Source organism: Carassius auratus, linkage group LG44F, assembly GCF_003368295.1.
Source record: "Carassius auratus strain Wakin linkage group LG44F, ASM336829v1, whole genome shotgun sequence".
NCBI classification, from domain to species: Eukaryota; Metazoa; Chordata; class Actinopteri; order Cypriniformes; family Cyprinidae; genus Carassius; species Carassius auratus.
The window spans coordinates 1,821,044-1,840,014 of NC_039298.1; the positions used below are offsets into that span (position 1 = coordinate 1,821,044).

Below are 18,971 nucleotides of genomic sequence, written 5' to 3' on the forward strand. Positions count from 1 at the left end.
GCACTCATTTTCATGTTTTCATACTGTTGTTTTGTTTAAGGTTTCTCTTCTTTTCTTCATCTGCATGTCTGCCAAGCTTATATCTGTCTTTTCTGTGTCTTTTCTGTCTTGCATGCTTCCTTTCGTGGTGTCATGGCTTGGTTTACGTGTGTGTGTGTGTGTGTGTGTGTGTGTGTGTGTGTGAATGCCAGCCGTGCGGAGGCTCTTCAGAGTCAGGGAGAGGAGGGCTCTGTCTCTGTGGAAGAGCAGGTGGAAGTGTCTACAGCGAGCGCACAGGGGGCGGGGCATGATTGGGAGGTGGGTGGGGCTACTGTCAACCCAGAGGAAGAGGAAGAACAGGAGGAACCTGAGAGGTTAGAGGAAACCCAGCTAGTGTCCTACAGCTAAAGTGTGATCCCGCCCCTAAATATCTGATGTGTTCTGATGTCAGTTAGAGTTTAGGAAACGAGGAGAACTTTAGGAAATAGTTCACATCGTGTGTGTTCTTGTGTGCATGGCAGTTGTGAGTACACTGAAAAAAAAAAAAAAAAAAAAACAATTATTTATTTGGACAAAAAAAAAAATTATATTTTGTTTTAATATTTTTTTTCCCAAAGACAAAAAAAAAAAACATTATTTATTTGATTATATTAGATTATAGTTATTAATGTAGTAGTTTTTTTGTATACAACTTAATGTAGATCAGTATAGTTTTTTTTTTTGGCTTTATACAACTTAATTTAACCATAAACAAAAGTTTAATGTCAATTAAGCAAAAATACGAGAAAATAAATAAATAAATAAAATTAAAATAAAAATGTTTTTCATGTTTTTCTTATCTCATTAATTATTATTATATATTTATTGACTTCTATGGGAAAAATTTTTTGCTTTAAGACGACAAGATCAAAAGCAAGTTTAAACCAGAAAGCATAATTCTCAATTAGACCCATATACAAATACACTTAAAAACAACAACAGTCATCTCCCTTTTTTAGTGTCTTGTAATCCAGTTCTGTGTTTGTTATCTGTGAGTGACACCTCTTTTCACTGCATATAAAGAGTTTGTGTCTTACATAATATCAGAGTCCCGTCAGTAACCCTGGGGAGAGTCACATGACCAGCTGCCGTCTTCACTCCAATTAGAGCAAACACTAGAAAAAAGCATCAGTTCTTGAGCATTTCCAGCGATTTACACTTCAATACGTTCTCAGTACCTTCCGTGGGTCACTAATTGAATATAGATGAAGTGTTTATGATCACTAAACATGCTACAGTAGAAAACGAATTGAATTTTAATGTCGTCAACTGAATGTTTCACCATTTAGCAGCTGCAGTAGCATGAGTCTTGCATAACCAGGACTCACAGACCCTCTCGTACAGATGTTCAGGACCGTAGACCGTCTTTTTATTAGCTTACAGTCATTCCAAAGTAGCGACCGTACTCTCGAAAATGTTTTATGCCTCTTATGGTCTCATGTTGGGTTAATGAGGGGAAGTCGTTCACATGTTAAACATTACCTCACAGTTCCAGCTGAACTGAGACATATAGACGACGTCTGAAGTTAATAAACAGCAACTTAACATTGAACATTTTAGTCAGTGTCTAAGTGTTACAGCGTTTAATGTCAGGTCACCCGGTCTGACTTTAACATTCAGAGCACAGAAGAGGCTAGAAGATACGGTTCCCATAGAAACAGCTCCATCCTCTTCGTCACAGCTGTACACATGTCTCAGCTCATTGTCCGTAGAAATGTCCTCACAAAAGTCTCCTCCGGTTGTGTTTTCAAACATACAAACCTACTCACACAGGAAAAAAAAGTTCACCTAAATACTTGCCATTCACAGAAAACCAGCAGAAAGTGAATCTGTCAGTCTCTTACTCTGGTGAATCTCTGGTTTCTGGCTGGCACAGGATCAGATCTCATGTTTCTATCCTCTCGTGTGTTCTCAGGAGAGTGAGCTTGAGTTTGATGAGTCACCGTCTCATTATTTTCTCCGTGTTTGACTCAAGAGCTTATCACGTCACCTAAATAGCTCATTATATAAGCTTTTTTTCTGCAAACTATCTCTGTGGATAAATACGTCATATTACAGCCTGACCGATTGAATGAGATATGCTAAAAGAAACCTTTTCAATTAAAATAAATAATGTATACAGCTTTTCAGCTTTTGTGGCAGGTGAACTCAAAATAGATACATATTACAAATTACCGAAATGTGCAGCCAAAAACTAGATATTTCAATTTTCTCATCAAATGATCCATAAGCAACAGTACTAGTAACATCAAGTTATTTGACAAATTCTCAATCCGCCTGGATCTTAGGGTCATTGTTGTTTGTTTGGTGCTTTAGCTGATAGATTGATAGCTAAATCAACTAGGGCTGTCACTTTTGAGAAAAAATCTCATTCGAACGGATATTGAATAACATGCAATTTATTCGAATATATTCAAATATCTATGTGCCCACCCTCCCGTACATAAAAAATAAAAATAAAAATAAAAAACCCGAGCCTAATGGAGATTCAATCACAAATGTATTAACAGTGAGTCATAAACAGGACTATCTGGATCGTTTTTACTTAATGTTTGAAACAGCAGGTTATCAACTTAGAATATCAACTTATATGAAGTGCCACTATATATGCATATCCCACAACATTAAGCTAAATGAAAAAAGAAAAAGAAAACGATTCAGAACAGGCACAAACAATAACGTGACAACTTAACTGCAGCAGGAGTAAGGCATAAAGCCAAGCCTAATTCATTTCTTAATATTGTTTGCAAGGAACACCAGTCTATCAACTTGATCTGGATTAAGTGCGGCTCTCTTTTTATTTACAATGTTCCCCCCGGGTGGAGAAGTTACACACGTTACAGACGTGCCTGGCTAGTAGCTATTATTTGCGTGATTTGGTCATGGGCCTACGCTACAATACGTTTAGAGTGCCCTCTACTGGATAAGATGGCAAAGAATAAAATAAAAAAACAAACGGTCTTATCATAGACTGTAAAAAATGCGCTACACATGGCATTTTAAAACTGGATAATTTATTTATAGTTCGATTACGGATATTTCCCGTCATGCTCGAATGCATATTCGAATATCGAATAAAAAGTGACAGCCCTAAAATCAACTCCTTCAAGACCCACGAAGTTGTTCATCTTTCATAGATTTCTCTTGCTAGGCGCTATGACGTATTTTTGAAATTTCAGCAGAAAGCCATTCAAAAAACCCATTGAATTCAGGACAATTTAATTGGATGTGCTAAAATTAAATTAAATTAAATTTATGCATTTAACAGAGGCTTTTATCCAAAGCGACTTACAGTGCATTCAGGCTATCAAATTTACATATCATGTGTTCCCGGGGAATCGAACCCCCAACCTTGCGCTTGCTTGCTTGCTAGCGCAGTGCTCTACCAGTTGAGCTACAGGAACACTGAAATAAAAAACAAAATAAAATACAACTTGTTTCCTTGTTTTGGCCTACAAAAACACAACTCTCCATAGATGCTGGTCATGCTTGTGCTCCCCAGTAGATCTTGTCCCGTCTTGTTGGTGTTGTACCAGTCCTTCACCTTTGACCCTTCTTCTAAATCCTGTAGCTGAATCCTGTCCCTTCCTCTTTCTTCCTGTCCTCCTGTCCTTCCTTCTTCATGTATGTCCTGCACCTGACATGGCTGACAGTGAGTTTACATCTAAAATGAAACACAGGGCTCAGACGGCCACCCCAGGGTCCAACATCACCAAGAGCTCCAGTGTGGGTGGAGACATGTGCTCGCTGGGCAGGAACGACGACGAGGACGAGGACGACAAGAAGCGGCGCTCCAGCTTCGGAGCCAAGATGGCGGCCATGGTGGGCCTGGGGAAGAAGAGTCAGAGCACCTCCCAGCTGGACCCAGAGCGTGAGTCAACTGAGCTGCTGCTTTATCTGACCACCCTGCAAAAAAAAAACATGATGATTTCACAGTTTGGATGCTAGTTTGGATGCTAGTTAAGACGTTTTTTGGGGGAGCATCCAAAACACATGCTGGTGCTGGTGTCCTCAGCAGGCCCCTCCTAGACAACTTTAACAGTCCAGGGCATGATAGCTGATAGTTGAATATGCATTTTATAGTTTGGCTTTGCTTTAGAATATGTATCAACTAAGCATTGCTTTTGTGTTGTGTCAAAGTTGCTTGTAAACCATTGTTTCGTCCAGTTTGTGGAGGCTTTTTAATGAACCAGTTCAGTCAGTTAAAGGGTAAAAGGAGACAATGTTAGAACAGTTTTTATAACCATTAAATATAAGCCCAAAGTCATGTCAGAACGTGGGCCAAAAATGGGCTTTTCAAACACTTTACATTGCTGTTCAAATGTTTGGGGTTGGTAAGATATTTTGCACTTTCTGGTAGTGTTTTGGGAGATGGCCTTGCAAATCTTTTTAATTATTATTATTATTTTTTTTAATGTAGTTCACACCCACGTGAAACATTTATATTTTTCCCTCCATTGTTTTACAGTGAACCTAAGCAACAGGTAAAGAGAAGACCGTTTGGATGAGGTGTTTTGCAAATAATTCAGTTCAGTTGAATGCAGGTCATGCAGTCATTATGCACCGATTCAACCTGTTTAAACGTCCAATCGTCTACGCTGTTATTTTTCTATATCTGTCAGTGAGAGTTAGTCTGTTAGGGTGTTGTGTTTAATGTGGCATTTATCCGTGCAATGGCTTTGAGCTGAACCGCGCACATGCCGCTCTTCAGATAGATGTAGAGGAACCGTGAACAAGCCTGAATGTTTTCTAGGCCACAGTGTTTGTTATTGTGGAGATGATCGGGGTCTGGTCGACTCAAGGTCTATCACATGTCGATACTCAGACTATGGAGCGGCAGCTGCACAGATCGCTGCTCAGTCATGAAGTGTGTGCGTGTCAATGTTTTCAAGTGCTTTGTGAATGATGACCACTACAGAAGGATCCTGAGGAAAAACTCAGGCTAAACTCCATCAAAGGCTTTCTCCAAGCCCATGTCCACATGTGATTTAAGGAGACACACTTTTGATTTAAAGATAATTTCAGTGACGTTTTTGAGAATTTAAATCAACTTTTGATTAATTCGTAGAAGTTTAACATCCACCCACACCCAGTGCATCCCTTTAGATAAAGATGATATGAGGGGGTACGTTGCCCTCACAGATGCCCTGTTGCTGTCTGTTGAGGAAAGACTGTTGGGTTTAAAAGATCTTTGCTGGGGGAGGAACTTCCTGCGGCGCCTGCTTTGATTTGACTGGTTGAGTTGACACTATTTCACTTCCTGTAAGCTAACAGTGATCTCCTCTGTGCTGGATAGAACACAACGATACTCTGGCTTTGTGTAAAGTATGTTCGGTCGGACCACACGTTTCAAGTGCACTCGCTTGTGATAAAGAAATATGCTTAATTGCATTGAAGGTGCACTTTAAGTGTAATTCAAAACTTAAAAGTATATGTTTAAACACCTGGACTTGTAGATAATATAATATTAATAAAATAAAAGTCCACTTCAGTGCAAGTAAAAAGAATCTACTTTCATGACTATGTTTCTTAACACACTTCAGTACCCTTTTAAAAAGAGCGTGTCATATTTAATTACAAATTATTTTTTTTATTAAATTTTAAATCTAGGGTTGTCATGCTCAATCGCATCCAAAATAAAAGTTTGTGCTTACATAATATGTGTGCATGCACTGTGCATATGTATTATGTATACTCTACACACTATACAATATATATGTATGCACATGTGTGTATTTATATATACATAATAATATACAAAGTGCATGCATAAATATTATGTAAGCACAAACTTTTATTTTGGAGTAATCGTAATTAATCATTTAAAAGTGCTCTTTAAATAATTTCTTTTAAAAATCTTCTGTCATTTAAATACGTGACATACAAATTAAATTACATAAAATTGTATATACTTGCATATACACAGTATATTAATACATTGTAGTTTACCATAAATGCTTGTCAGTATTGTAACCGAGAATTTTCACTATTTTCATTTAACTGCAGATAACATGCAATTAAGTGTCCAGAAACATTACATTCAGTTCACACTTAAGTGTATTCTTTTAAAGAATATTATTTCCATAATAAGTAAAAAAAAAAAAAAGAAAAAAAAAGTGCTACTTATTTCACAACGGTGTGCTGTTTGCGTGCTTTCTGGTTTATTTTGAGTTATGAAGAAAATCAACAGGGGTTTGGGCTACTGATGGTTGTTAAAGGGACAGTTCACCCAAAAATGTCTATTCTGTCATCAGTCACTCACACTCATGCCGTTCCAAACCTGTATGAGTCTGTTTTTTTTCTCCTGTGGAATGTAAAATATATTTTGAGAAGTGTTTATTGTCCATACAGTGGATGCCAAAAGTCGCCGAAATTGTTTGGTTACCAGCATTCTTAAAAATGTAATCATTTGTGTTTGGGGAAAGTAGTTACACATGGCCTGCCGTGTGATTCCTGTACCTCCACCAGAATCTGTTAAAATAGGTCAGAGAATATTTTCTGCTGCAGTAGATTCAGTCATGATTCACTCTCCCGCTGTTCAGATCAACATGTTTCCATATTAACATGTTTGTTCTCACTCCCAGTGCTCGCTCCTCGCGTATTTAAAGATCTCTCCTTTCTGTTTCCTGCCAGATCAGTCATATACAGCTAAAAATACATCTCCTCATTTCTGCGATTTCACACACAGAAACACATAGTCTGGAGGAGGACAGATGCGCTGGCTGTGTGCGTCAGTATGGCATGATGGAAGGCTTGCTCTTCATGAACATTATTCTCTAATAAATATATTTCTATCAAGACCTCTGGCTTTTTTCAGTTTACCATTGGTCGTGATGTTTCAGTGTGTTTGTTGCAGGGCTTTGAAGGTCATTAGTTCAGTCGGGTAATGGGCAAGGGTCACAGTTTTTCTTCAGAGAGATAGCATGCTGTTAGGAGCTATTTACTTTTATAGCTACATTACATTTATTAATACCAGTGTATACTGTAGGAATGGACTGGAAATAAACAGGACTGCAAAACAATCATATCTGGTGTGTATAGAATAAAAACTTTAGTGTGTTTTATGTCACGCCTGTAAATGGATCCAGAGTTGCGGTGGCATTTTCTGTGAATGCTGCGTGTAGCACTGTCGCTGATTTGCGAAGATAATTTGTCGACATTGTGCATCTTTCTCTCGCTTTAAGAGCGATTATTATTTCTTCCATGGTACCAACACAGTTGGTTAAAGCATTAAAAATAAAATAAAAGAAATTATTCATCCAAAAATTACAATTTGCTGAAAATGTGCTCCCCCTCAGGCCATCCAAGATGATCTAGATTAATTTGTTTCTTCATCTAAACTCATGGATAGGGGACTCGTTTTGTAGCTGGAAGCAATGGTTTGAAGTGAAAAACATCTTAATGATGCATTTGTTTATTACAAACACGCAGCTTTTCACTTTTTCATCAAACACATACCACTACTTCCAATGATTAGTGTGGAAGAGCATTGATTGCTGTGTTAAATGTCAGTTTTGTGCTATTTTGTACTGTAGCTTGACAAATAGCAAAGTGTTTTTCAAAGGAGAACAACATCGTTTTCATACATCACACAAATAAAGCACATCAGTAGCCATTAGCATGTTGCTAAGCTAACGGCATGATACTGTAATCAGTAAAATACATGTCATACTGAAGTACAGGCTAAAACTGTGTATTTATATCCAATATTGTGATGTAAAATGAAGCACAATTTTTACTAACTACATTTTAAAACAGCCTGTAGAGTCAAGCGCACCTACTGTATAATAGGGTCTATAACCTAAAATGGCTTTAAAATGCTGTCTAGGTAGGAAGCAGACTAGGGTTTGGAGCTGATAAATGAAAAACAGGATCATGAAAACATTCCCAAAGCTCACCAAGCCTTTCTAAACACTCTGTCATGGTCTGTTTTACAGGATTGCATATACCACTTGTTGTGGAGTAATGGACTTACACTTACAGTCTGTGTGGTCTGCTTCTTTATAACTAATATCGCAGTTTACTGAGTTGCGGGATTTTATATTATGTCATAAAAAAATAACAAATGCAGTGCAGATTTGAAGCATGTCATGTTTTACACAATATAACCTGTGCACATGGACTTTTTGCATTTAACATCTAAAGACATTCACATTTTCTGTGACCATGACTTAAACAGCATGCTTTTTGTTTGTTCTTTCATGTTGAGACCATACAGTGAGTCTAGTGTCGGATGAGGGTCTTCGGTCTGCCCTATTGAGTTCTTAGTGTTTAACATAGATGGCACATTTACTAGACGGTGGTTTACATTACAGGTTTGAACCTTCCAGTTGTTTTTAGTACTTAGATAGTGTTAAAAGTTTATTGGATTGTGTTTTTCAAAAAGAAAAGACTCGTTGCGCTCTCCTGGATTTATATGCACTAGATTATTTGTGTTACTGTCTGACATGTTGAGCTTTGAGCCGTGATATGAGTCATGACTGTATTCTTCTGACTTTAATAGGAAGGTTTGAGACGTTTGTATTTTGAGCCGGGGATGATTTTAACTTTCACACATTAGGATATTTCTGTCTTACAGGAGTGTACGCATTGTCTCAAATTTAAGCTGAAGGTCCTGTCTTCTTTGAGGTTCATCATGCAGTGTCTGTTTGCCATCTTGAATGGAAATGTCAGATTTTATTTGCTTCTCATGTCTGTGCAGAACCAAAACCAGACTGCTGGTTGCCACTCTGTTGATGTTAAAGCCTACTGAGTGTAACTTTGCAATGTTTGTACCAGAATGCGTTGACAGATTAAGTTTTATGCAAGTGCGGTGGTTTAATGAAAAACAATATAAAATATAATTAACATAATTGAATGAAGATGGCATAAAGTCTGGACCTTTTCACCGCATATTCTGGACAAGAACCACCTAATTATTCAGGAAGAGAGGCTTAACAGACATGAAAATTATCTTTTTATTGAGTTTATGTAAGATACAACACAACACCGGTCAACATATTTGATCAGAAATACCCAATAAAACCAGTAATATTGTTTAAGATTCAGTAATATTTATTAAGATTCAGTCTTAAGTTTTGTCTGACAACCATCTCTTTCAGCTGCAAAGATAGTTTAAGGACTGTATGGCATCTGTTGTTTCTTTTCACATTACTGTACATGTGTGTGCACAATACAATGTGATGTAAAAAACAGTCAGTGTAGCATTTCATTGAAAGATTTAGCTTGTTACTGGAAAAGCTGCATGAAGTAGCATGCATTATAACACTACGAAAAATATGAATCAAGTTAGTAGCTTCGCTACTTTTAACCACTGTTGTGTGCATATGATTGTCAGTTTGGAGGGGCATGTGTGTGTGTGTAGTAAGTGATGAAGCTGCAGTCAGAAGGCAAGTCATGTGCATGTGTTTGTGTGCAGTCGTATCTCCAGGCAGAGCTCTGTCTCCTGGAGGAGCGTCTGAGGGGTCTCTTAGTTTCTGTGCCTCTGATTGGCCACATCATCTGTAAGCCACGTGCACCCCCCCTTCAGATGAAGCAGTGCGCTGCAGAGGAGACGATCAGACAGTCATCCTCTCCGCATATCAACGACCTGAGAACTAAGACGCCTCGTGGCTGCTATCGATGAGAGGTTTTGAACACAATCCTGCCAAACCTGTTTCTTCAAAACCGTCTCACAGCATCAGCTCGACACGTTTACCACCCTCTTTCATTGTATTTAGAGGTGTTTGAGGGTGTCAGGGTGATAGCATGGGCAGACAAGGGCAGGATGGCAGCACCGCTCTTCCCGGTATGCGAATGCAGCGCTCACAGAGCCGGCTTAGCCTGTCTGCCTCCTTTGAGGCACTGGCCGTCTACTTTCCCTGCATGAACTCCTTTGACGAGAAAGACCGAGGTAAGAATGAAGCCACATGCCATGTGTGACAGTGCTATGTTCAATTCTTTTGAAAGCTTTTCAGTTTGTGACCACCTGAAAGCCAAAGAGCCGTATATGATGTGTGATATTTGTTTGTGTGATATATGTTATGTCTGCTTGGATTGGATACAGCAGATGTAGTAGTGTACAAGATAGATAGATAGATAGATAGATAGATAGATAGATAGATAGATAGATACGGACATCACGGTTCAGTTTATGCAGTCAGATGACGAATACAGACAGTCATAGGCGATCAATCCAGAAGGGGGCGCGCGTGGTAATGCAATGCTAACTGTCACAACAGGAAAAAGCAGAGGACAATCAACGCACCAACCCAAAACAAGAACGCCGAGTTCAGATGGCACGCAAGAGCTCGTAGAACCGTCTGTTTCAGCAGTGTGGGAAAGTTGCACACAAACTGCATTGCAATAGTTTCCCAAAATGTAATTTGTGTGGAATTTTTATAAAGTCTGTAAAAAGGAGAAAATACTCTACCAGGCAGATCAAGCTCACTCTTTGAGATTCTCAAAATATAGTAAGACAAATATGTGGGGAGTTATATGAATGTATCTCTGAGAGTCTTTAGAAATGTTTTGATGCCATTTTCTTTTTCCCTTGCCTCCATATGACGCATATTAGTGTTTATAAGTGCGGCACTGCATTGTTCACAGCAAAAACCAAAGGAAACGCTGTATCACTGCTGTTTCATAAGCGCCACCTGCTGTCAGAGAGGGAATCTGCATTTTCATTCAGTCCGTCTGCTGTTTCTGTTTCGCACAGGTGTCTTATGTAGCATAATTACACAAATCTAAAGTCAGACTATCCTGTTTTTGCTTTAAATCCTGAAATTATACAATTTAATTCAAATCAAAAACAACTGGTCATGCTAAGTGCATGTAGCAGTTCTCTCTGTTCAAAATAAATGAAAAAAAATTATTTACCTTTTGTATCAAACTCGTATGGAGCCGTGACCCCAAAACCGAGGTATGTACCGAACCGTACATGACTTCTGTGTACCGTTACACCGCTAATGGATGGATGGATGGATGGATGGTTGGATAGATAGATATGCGTATAAGCTGACTGGAGGTCACTGAGGACTGATGCAATCTGTTGGTCATAACATGTCTTTTTTAAAGCATCTCATTCGGTGGTTGTCAACCATGTGTTGTTGTTGTTTTCTTAAAGGGAAAAATGAATTTCCAAATATTAAAATACTCTCTCCAACCTAGTTTGATGAGTAGAGACAACAATAAGAAACCATTTGTTGTTTGATCACTATTTCTCTGTGGCACTTTCGAAACATTGCTGCACATTATAGCTCTTCTGGTGCCAGTTTGGGATGGGAATGTATGTTTGCCCAACCAATGGTAGATGGGTGTGTGGTGGCAGTGTTATGTCGAGACCAACTCATTCAAGACCAGGCTAAGCCCTGAGTAGGTTGAGTCTGAGACAAGACAGAGACTGGAAGAGGCTCTGAATGATTCCTGTGGTGTGAATGAAGCCTTGTTTTACGTCAGTGTCACTTGAACCTCCACAGCACACAGTGTGCTCTGAGATATACGATAGCACTTAGCAAATCATTTGCTTGAGCTGGCACAAACAACAAAACATATCTGCAGACCGGACATGATCCAAATCCATGACAAGACCAAGACCAAGAAATGGACTACTTGAGGCCCTGTGGTCCATACTGTCACAAATCTGTCTTTTTTTTTATTTACTCATCTTCCCTTCCCCTTGTTGTTATTTTCAGAGGAGGGTAAGAAGAAGAAGCCGGTGCGTCTGGCGATCCAGCGGAGTGTAGAGACTGGTTTAGCCGTGGAGATGAAGAGCAGGATGACACGGCAGCCCAGCCGTGAGACCACAGATGATGGTGAAAAGGTGAAACCTGGAAAGTAAGTAGAGTAAAAATCTACTTCTGAATATGATGGTCCACATATTGTTACATCACATGATGTCATCGCCACCATTCCTGGTTGGCTGGTTTTGTCATTGATGATATGTTGTCTTGTTGGAGGCTACTAGCACCTGATTTACAGATGTTCTGTCCATTATCTGTTCAAAGTCTAATTTTCCCTGGAGTGAAGATCTCTTCAGACAGCCAGTTCACTGAGTTTTTGGATGGTCTTGGCCCCGCCCAGCTGGCAGGGAGACAGACATTGGCCACGCCTCCAATGGGTTAGTATCATCACTCCCTCTTTTCTTTTGTTGTTCAAATGACCAAAATTCTTCGGTATTGTATGAGACACTATAAAGCACAAAATCAATTTCAGTAATGTCTCAAGTAGTTTGATGTTACATTTCATCCATGAAACAGAAGACTATAATTCTATTTCCACCTGGAGTTTTCAATGACTCAATCTCAATTTCCATTTAAACCTGGTCTTAAAATGTCTTTTAAATGTGTCTCCTGTTACCACTTGTGTTGGAATTTCATCTAAATCAGGGGTGTCCAAACCTACTCCAGGAGGGCCACTTTCCTGCAGTCTAGCTCCAACTCTAATTAAATGCACCTGAACCAGCTAATCAAAGTCTTCATACTCACGTTGAGTATGTTAGAGCTGGTTGAAGCGAAGTTCTGCAGGACATGGCTCTCTTGGAGCAGGATTGAACAACCCTTGTCTAGATCCTAGACAAGGGTTGGCTAATGTCAGTCCTGGAGAATCACAGTACTGCAGAGTTCAGCTCCAAGCCTAATCAAATCACAAGCTAATCTAGGTCTAAGGGTTACTGGAAAACTACAGGCAGGTGAGTTTTTATCAAGGTTGGAGCAAAACTCCGAAATGATCTGGCCCTCCAGGAGCAGGATTGGTCACCACCATTCAAAACAGCTAATGTTGGCAAAGCTTCTGCTGTCAGTCTGAAGGTCTGGCTACACGAGACTCCCACTTGTAGAGACCCTCTTATTTCGTCACACGCTACTTCACTTGCGCTTGAACGGCAAAAGTTGTGCACAGATATTTATAATGAATGAACCAATTACACTGCTTATGAATGAGCGGGAAAGAAAGCCAATGGAAATAATACAAATGGAAACATTGATTTTGATCTTAACCTATGTGTAGTTAGAAGTATGACTCGCTTGTTTTGGTGTGTTTTTTTCTTAATTGTCCTGTAATGCTCACATGCTAGGCCAGTTTGCAGCTACTTCTGAAAATGGTCCAAAGTGGACAAGCTCAAAATGTTTTAGACCTCATGTACACCTGTATTTACTGTCGTCCACTTGTGATCAGTTCAATGAAAATGCATCTGTAAGAGAGCAGGTGTAAACAAGGCCTGTGACACAACAACAGTCAGTGTTGCCACATTTTGCACAAAGTAATAATAAAAAAAAGCTATATGCGCAAGGTAAAATTAGTAAAAAAAAAAATAAAAAATGCATACGTTATGAATTTTAAAAAACAAAATAAAATACTTTTGACTTAACACATGATTTTCCACCAAAAAACTCATGGTTGACAATAGCACTACAGTAACTTTTTTAAATAAATGGATTTTATAAAGAGACCCTTTGTCTGCTCTAAGAGTTTGGATGTGTTCTCTTGCACAGGTGACATCCAGATTGGTATGGTGCACAGGAAGGAGAGGCTGGATGTTGAAGTTATTCGGGCTCGAGGCCTGGTGGGCAAACCAGGGAACAAACAGACGCCAGGTATGCCTCATAACCGCACAATATACATGTTTTACTTTAAATACAACCTGTCCCTGGACTATTCTGTGATGATTATTTGTAAATTCTTGCGGTCTTCCATATGCAGCACCTTATGTAAAAGTATATCTGCTGGAAAATGGGAAATGCATCAACAAAAAGAAAACCCGGACAGCGCGGAAAACACTGGATCCTCTTTATCAACAGCAGCTTCAGTTTGAGGAGAATCCTGAAGGAAAGGTTTTACAGGTAACACCAGGACCACATCCTGTTTGCTTAATTTTATTAAATTTAATTAAGGATGAATAATATTTAATGATGACACACACACACAAAAAATATTTTGTTATGCCAAATGTCTTATTCTTTTTTTATTTCTTTTGATTTGGCGGTGAAATTTGACTTGGATATTTTTTCATCACTTCAGTTATTTTAGTATAATTGATTAACTTTTGTAGTATTTACTAATATTTTGGCTTTTGGTTTTATATTTTCCTTTTTAAATTTTAGTAAATTTTTCATCATTTATCAGGTGCTTTTTTATATTTCTGTTTATTTTTATTTCAATTTTAGTGTAAGTAGTTTTAATTTTAGTTAACAAGAACAACACTGCGCCACATCTCCTGAAACTCTTTACCAATCGTGTGGTTTTTTTACAGATCATTGTTTGGGGGGACTATGGACGCATGGACCACAAATCCTTCATGGGAGCCGCCCAGATCCTGTTAGACGATTTAGAGCTGACCAACATGGTGATTGGCTGGTACAAGCTCTTCCCTCCCACCTCATTAGTGGACCCAACCTTGGCACCTTTAAGTAGTAAACCTCCAGGTTCAAGCCTGGACAGTTCTAATGTCCGGTCGTAGCGGCACGAGGAGGAGAGCGGTAGAGAGCGGCGTGAGTAGCTCCAGCTACAGACAGAGAGGAGACGGCCTGGACGGGACACGTCCTGGTCACACTGCATGCTTGATGTTGTGTCCTCTGAGCCCATGCGATCAGAGGTTAAGAAAAGGCCTACGTCCTTCTGCCAAAAAAAATAACTGAAAAGTAAAAGTATGCTGCCGTCACACACAGGGAACGCACGACAGTGGAAGTCTCTCCGTTCAGCTGAAGAGATGCAGCCAGGGATTCAGTGGAGTCTGACTCTTAACTGTAGGACGTTAAGAGTGCTGATTTCCACCGGACGTTATACTCTGCCCGTTTTCTCTCTGTTGAATTCAGAGAGATGTCAGTGTTTCTTACCCACAACTTGATTCATTGTAGCCATTACTGTAAGCCAAGCTGTCAAAAGAAGATCCATAAAGAGAGAAGCACTTGGCTAAGATGGGACAGGAAAGGGTACCCTCAGAGAGATGACGTTCTCGTGGGAATGACCCTACATCAAGCCAGATCTCCCCTGGATCGCTCTTCAAACTTCGGTGATGAGGAAATGGATATGGCCAGAGTTCCTGTTTGATTCAGGAAAAAAATAAATAATTAAATAATTAAATAATGGACCTTTTTGTGCTCCGGTATGATGTTCTCTTTGTTGATGTACTGTATGAATCTTATGTTTGTTTCAGTTTTTTTTTTTGTTTGTTTGTTTTTGTTTTTTTTGCATGGATGCAAAGTTGTTTTAAAAAAAAACTGTATGTTTATTTTCCTCGAGACTTGCAAAAAAAAAAAAAAGAAAGAAAGAAAGAGAGGAAGAAACTTACTTAAGGATGACCAGATCAGCCATTTTCAACTATTTGTATCATTTTTAATATGAAATTCTCTAGTGCATGATTTTCAAAGAGACTGAATGCAAAATGATAACGATGTGATTGTCATCCTTTAGAATATTTTTCTGTATTTTTACAGATCTCGGTTACAGGTGTGGTCTGGTGATCTCATATTATTAATGGAGAAAAAAAAATGCAAGGGATGGCCGAGAAAAACAATAAATGTATAATATTGATTTTGCTATAAAAATGAACATGAAAATTGTACATTCCTCCCTTCAGAAGCAGCCATAAGTCTTTGTTGATGTGGAGACGGAGCTGTAGATTATTGTATGGGTCTGTCATGATTCCACTCAGATGGAATATTCATTCAAAGCAAGCATGTTGAAAAGGGTCTGCAACATGGATTGAGCACACTGTCTGAGTAATACAGCATGTTTTAATAGAGACATCTGGGAATTATTTCCAGTTTTGTGTACAGTGCATGTGGACCAAGGCTCGGCCATCCACCGTATCTAGCGTCGTCCACAGATTCAGGTCAGGGTTGAGCTTTCGTGGCTGACGGTTCAGACATTTAACGCAACATTCCACCTCTTGGCAGTCATCTTTTCTTGAAGTTTTGAAAAGAATAAAAAATCAAACAGATAAAAAAAAAATGCTGAAAAATGTTAAGAACATTTATATTTATGCAAGGTTGACTTGGAAAAAAATTTGCAAGTATATTTTATTTTATTATTGTTATAAAGAAAATCCCGTCGGATGGTCTTTGAACTCAGTGGACTGGACAATGTTCATTCTCGTCATGTTGTTCAACGCGACAGACACTGGTTGTCAAAAGAGGAGTAAGTCACAGTTTGTGGAGATGAGAAAATTGCCACACAATATACATTTTTAATTGTTTCTTGTTTTGAGAGAATAAAACTCATTTATTAATCCCTGTGTTCATTCACCAACTTTAACTTTCATGGCCACTTGACATACAGAGCATCTTGACGCCAGTTGTTACCTCTATGAACATAGGCGGAGGCAGAGGCAAGCTAAGGCTCGTTTTATAGAGTTATTTTTAACAAATTGAGAGCAAAAATCACAACAAAACTGCAGATTCAGCCCCTGGTCCAGCAAAGGTCCCGCAACTGCTTCCAGCATCACAACATCATTTATATGTCATAAGGGTCCCCAGACAGCAACATAATGTTGGGACAGATCCGGCCCACATTTGGCCAGATGTGGGCAGGATCTGGGTCGAAACTGCTTGCTGTCTGGGAAAGGTGCATGAAATCGGTACCTAATAAATGAAGACAAATAACAAAACTCTCGGCCACTGCGGGGCAGACGTTTCAGTACAAGCCATTACTTTCTGAACAGAAATAAAATGACATGTAATACCAGTATTAAACCATACTAAGTAGAATGTGGTACAAATGATCAAATCAAATGTAGTCTCAAAAGTAGTTCAATTGTTTAAATAATCATGTAACATTAACACACCGATGTTAATGTTAAGGGGTGAATTCTTTTCTTTGCTATTTTTTCTCACTTAAATGAGTCTAAATCTGCTAAGGGGTAATTCAGTGTAACAAATCATGTAAACATTTATCACCTTTTATTGGAAAATTAACTTTTTATCAATAGACTGATAATTAACGTATTTTTTTAACAACTGAGAAAACAGTGATCTATATTTTATAAAAAAATCTCCTGTCAATTTCAGCAAGTGAAGAAGAAATTTATACTTGCATACGTTATGGTCTCCGACAGACAAACGCTGTATCTAAAAACTGGGAAATGCTGTCTTCGGGGGACACATTTTAAGGTAGGAATGCATCAAGGCACGTTCTAATCAAAGTTAGCTTCACTTCCTGTCTCATGAGATGCCTTCATCTGGTCGATTTTTAAAGGCAGCTTAGATGTATCCTTCACTGATGTTGATTTCCCACAATCCTGTGCATTCCATTCAAAGTTGGATTTGGTGGTAAGTTTGCATGTAAATGTATGTTTCTTACCAACGTTTTGCATTTTTGATGTTATTTCTATCAAAAAATCAGTGTTATAGTAATTAAATATTCGCTCAGTTGTCACCAAAGCTTGTTCGATTTTGTTGTGGATCATTAAGTTTCGTCAGTTTCGTGTGGTGCTTTTGTGGACAAACGTTGCCTGCAAAGTCACTGTCAAGTCACAAGTCAGCAGTCTAGGTTTTCTAATGCAGCCAAAATGTTGAAGTCACTTTCTGCCACAACGTGATAGAGCGGCACAGCCTTCAGCATGCAGTTGGCCAACGCCAGCGAAGTGGGGATTGCATTGTGACAGCATACTGTCCTTGGGCTCCTGGACTGTGTCGGAGAGGACCTGTCGCATATATCGCCTCGAGCTAAGAGCAGCCTTTTTAGCCCTCTGGAACTACTTCACGCAGGTATGGGGCATCGTTTGCTGATTCACACGGACAATACATTGGTCGTATTATACATAAACCACCAAACAAATGCTATGAACAGACGGCATGATTGTTGCTATGGGCCGATCAGCATTGTGAGAGCACGTTCTGGATTGCCTGAACAGTGGCACGGATATGGTATCAAGGTATGGGATTCCTCATGGGGAATAGAGGATAAACCCTGGGACAGTGAGGCTGATTTGGCAACAGTTCGGTAAGGCAGAAGTGGATCTGTTTGCGACAGAAGAGAACACGCATTGCCCACTATTCTCTCTGTCACACTTTCTCCTGGAGAATGCACTCACAATGCTGTGGCCGAAAGCCTGATTGTATTCATTCCCCCTGCTGAAGATTTTGCCACAAGTGCTGCACAAAATCAAAAAAGAAGGGGCACCGGTGATTCTAATCACTTTGTACTGGCCAAACAGACCATGGTTTCCCGACCTGCTGAAGATACTAACGGTTTCTTCATGACAGATTTAGCTGAAATAGGACCTCCTGTTTCCAGTGGGCAGCTCAATATGGCACCCCAACCCCGAATGGTGGAAATTTCAAGTGCGGATGGTGTGCAGGAACAACATTGGGTAGTCGATGCGATTGCTCTGGCTGATTCTAGCCAGGGTATAGAATGACCTATTGACATAAGAGCTCATTCAACGAGAGCGGCCGCCTCCTCGTGGGCTTGGACTAAGGGCATTTCTATCATTTCAAGACATTTGTATGGTGGCTGGATGGTCTTCGCTGAATACCTTCGCCAGATTTTGTAGTTGGAATTCTTTGGAGGGGAAACCACCATACCCAGACAGCGGCTTTGTGAAACATAGTGATATTGTGCGCTTCAGCGAGGCACAAGACAGCAGTTCGTCTCTGTCTTCGCTGTGCGCACCAGCTTGTTTATGGCCTCTTATATTTATGCACTAGTACTGGCTATGGCTGCTAGCTGAGTAGATATACTGTTATCATTGTGTATGGCTGCGCTGCTCACATCCTGTGTCTGCATTATTATACTTTATGCTTATGCTATATATATATACAGTACAGACCAAAAGTTTGGACACACCTTCTCATTCAAAGAGTTTTCTTTATTTTCATGACTATGAAAATTGTAGATTCACACTGAAGGCATCAAGGAGAAGGAGAGTGATGGGGTGCTGCACCACAGTCACCGGACCTGAACCCAATCGAGATGGTTTAGGGGTGAGCTGGACCGCAGACAGAGCATCTCTCGGGAACTCCTTCAAGACTGTTGGA

The 18,971-nt window shown here is 39.4% G+C and overlaps 1 protein-coding gene across 2 annotated transcripts in view; it reads left to right on the forward strand.

The window, feature by feature from the left end:
• LOC113068294 (regulating synaptic membrane exocytosis protein 2) overlaps positions 1-15,380 on the forward strand; it is a 155,513-nt gene extending 140,133 nt beyond the window's left edge. The window contains exons 37-43 of one of the 2 annotated variants that reach the window (XM_026240985.1): positions 192-353; positions 3,672-3,889; positions 11,691-11,832; positions 12,003-12,115; positions 13,488-13,589; positions 13,696-13,835; positions 14,246-15,380. In XM_026240985.1, the coding sequence (XP_026096770.1) occupies positions 192-353; positions 3,672-3,889; positions 11,691-11,832; positions 12,003-12,115; positions 13,488-13,589; positions 13,696-13,835; positions 14,246-14,452 (1,084 nt within the window). In that variant the 3' untranslated portion in view covers positions 14,453-15,380. Of the gene's footprint in view, positions 1-191; positions 354-3,671; positions 3,890-9,150; positions 9,911-11,690; positions 11,833-12,002; positions 12,116-13,487; positions 13,590-13,695; positions 13,836-14,245 lie in introns of those variants that run through there. The other variant, XM_026240986.1, reaches the window with a different exon arrangement.
• Positions 15,381-18,971: the final 3,591 nt, after the last annotated feature.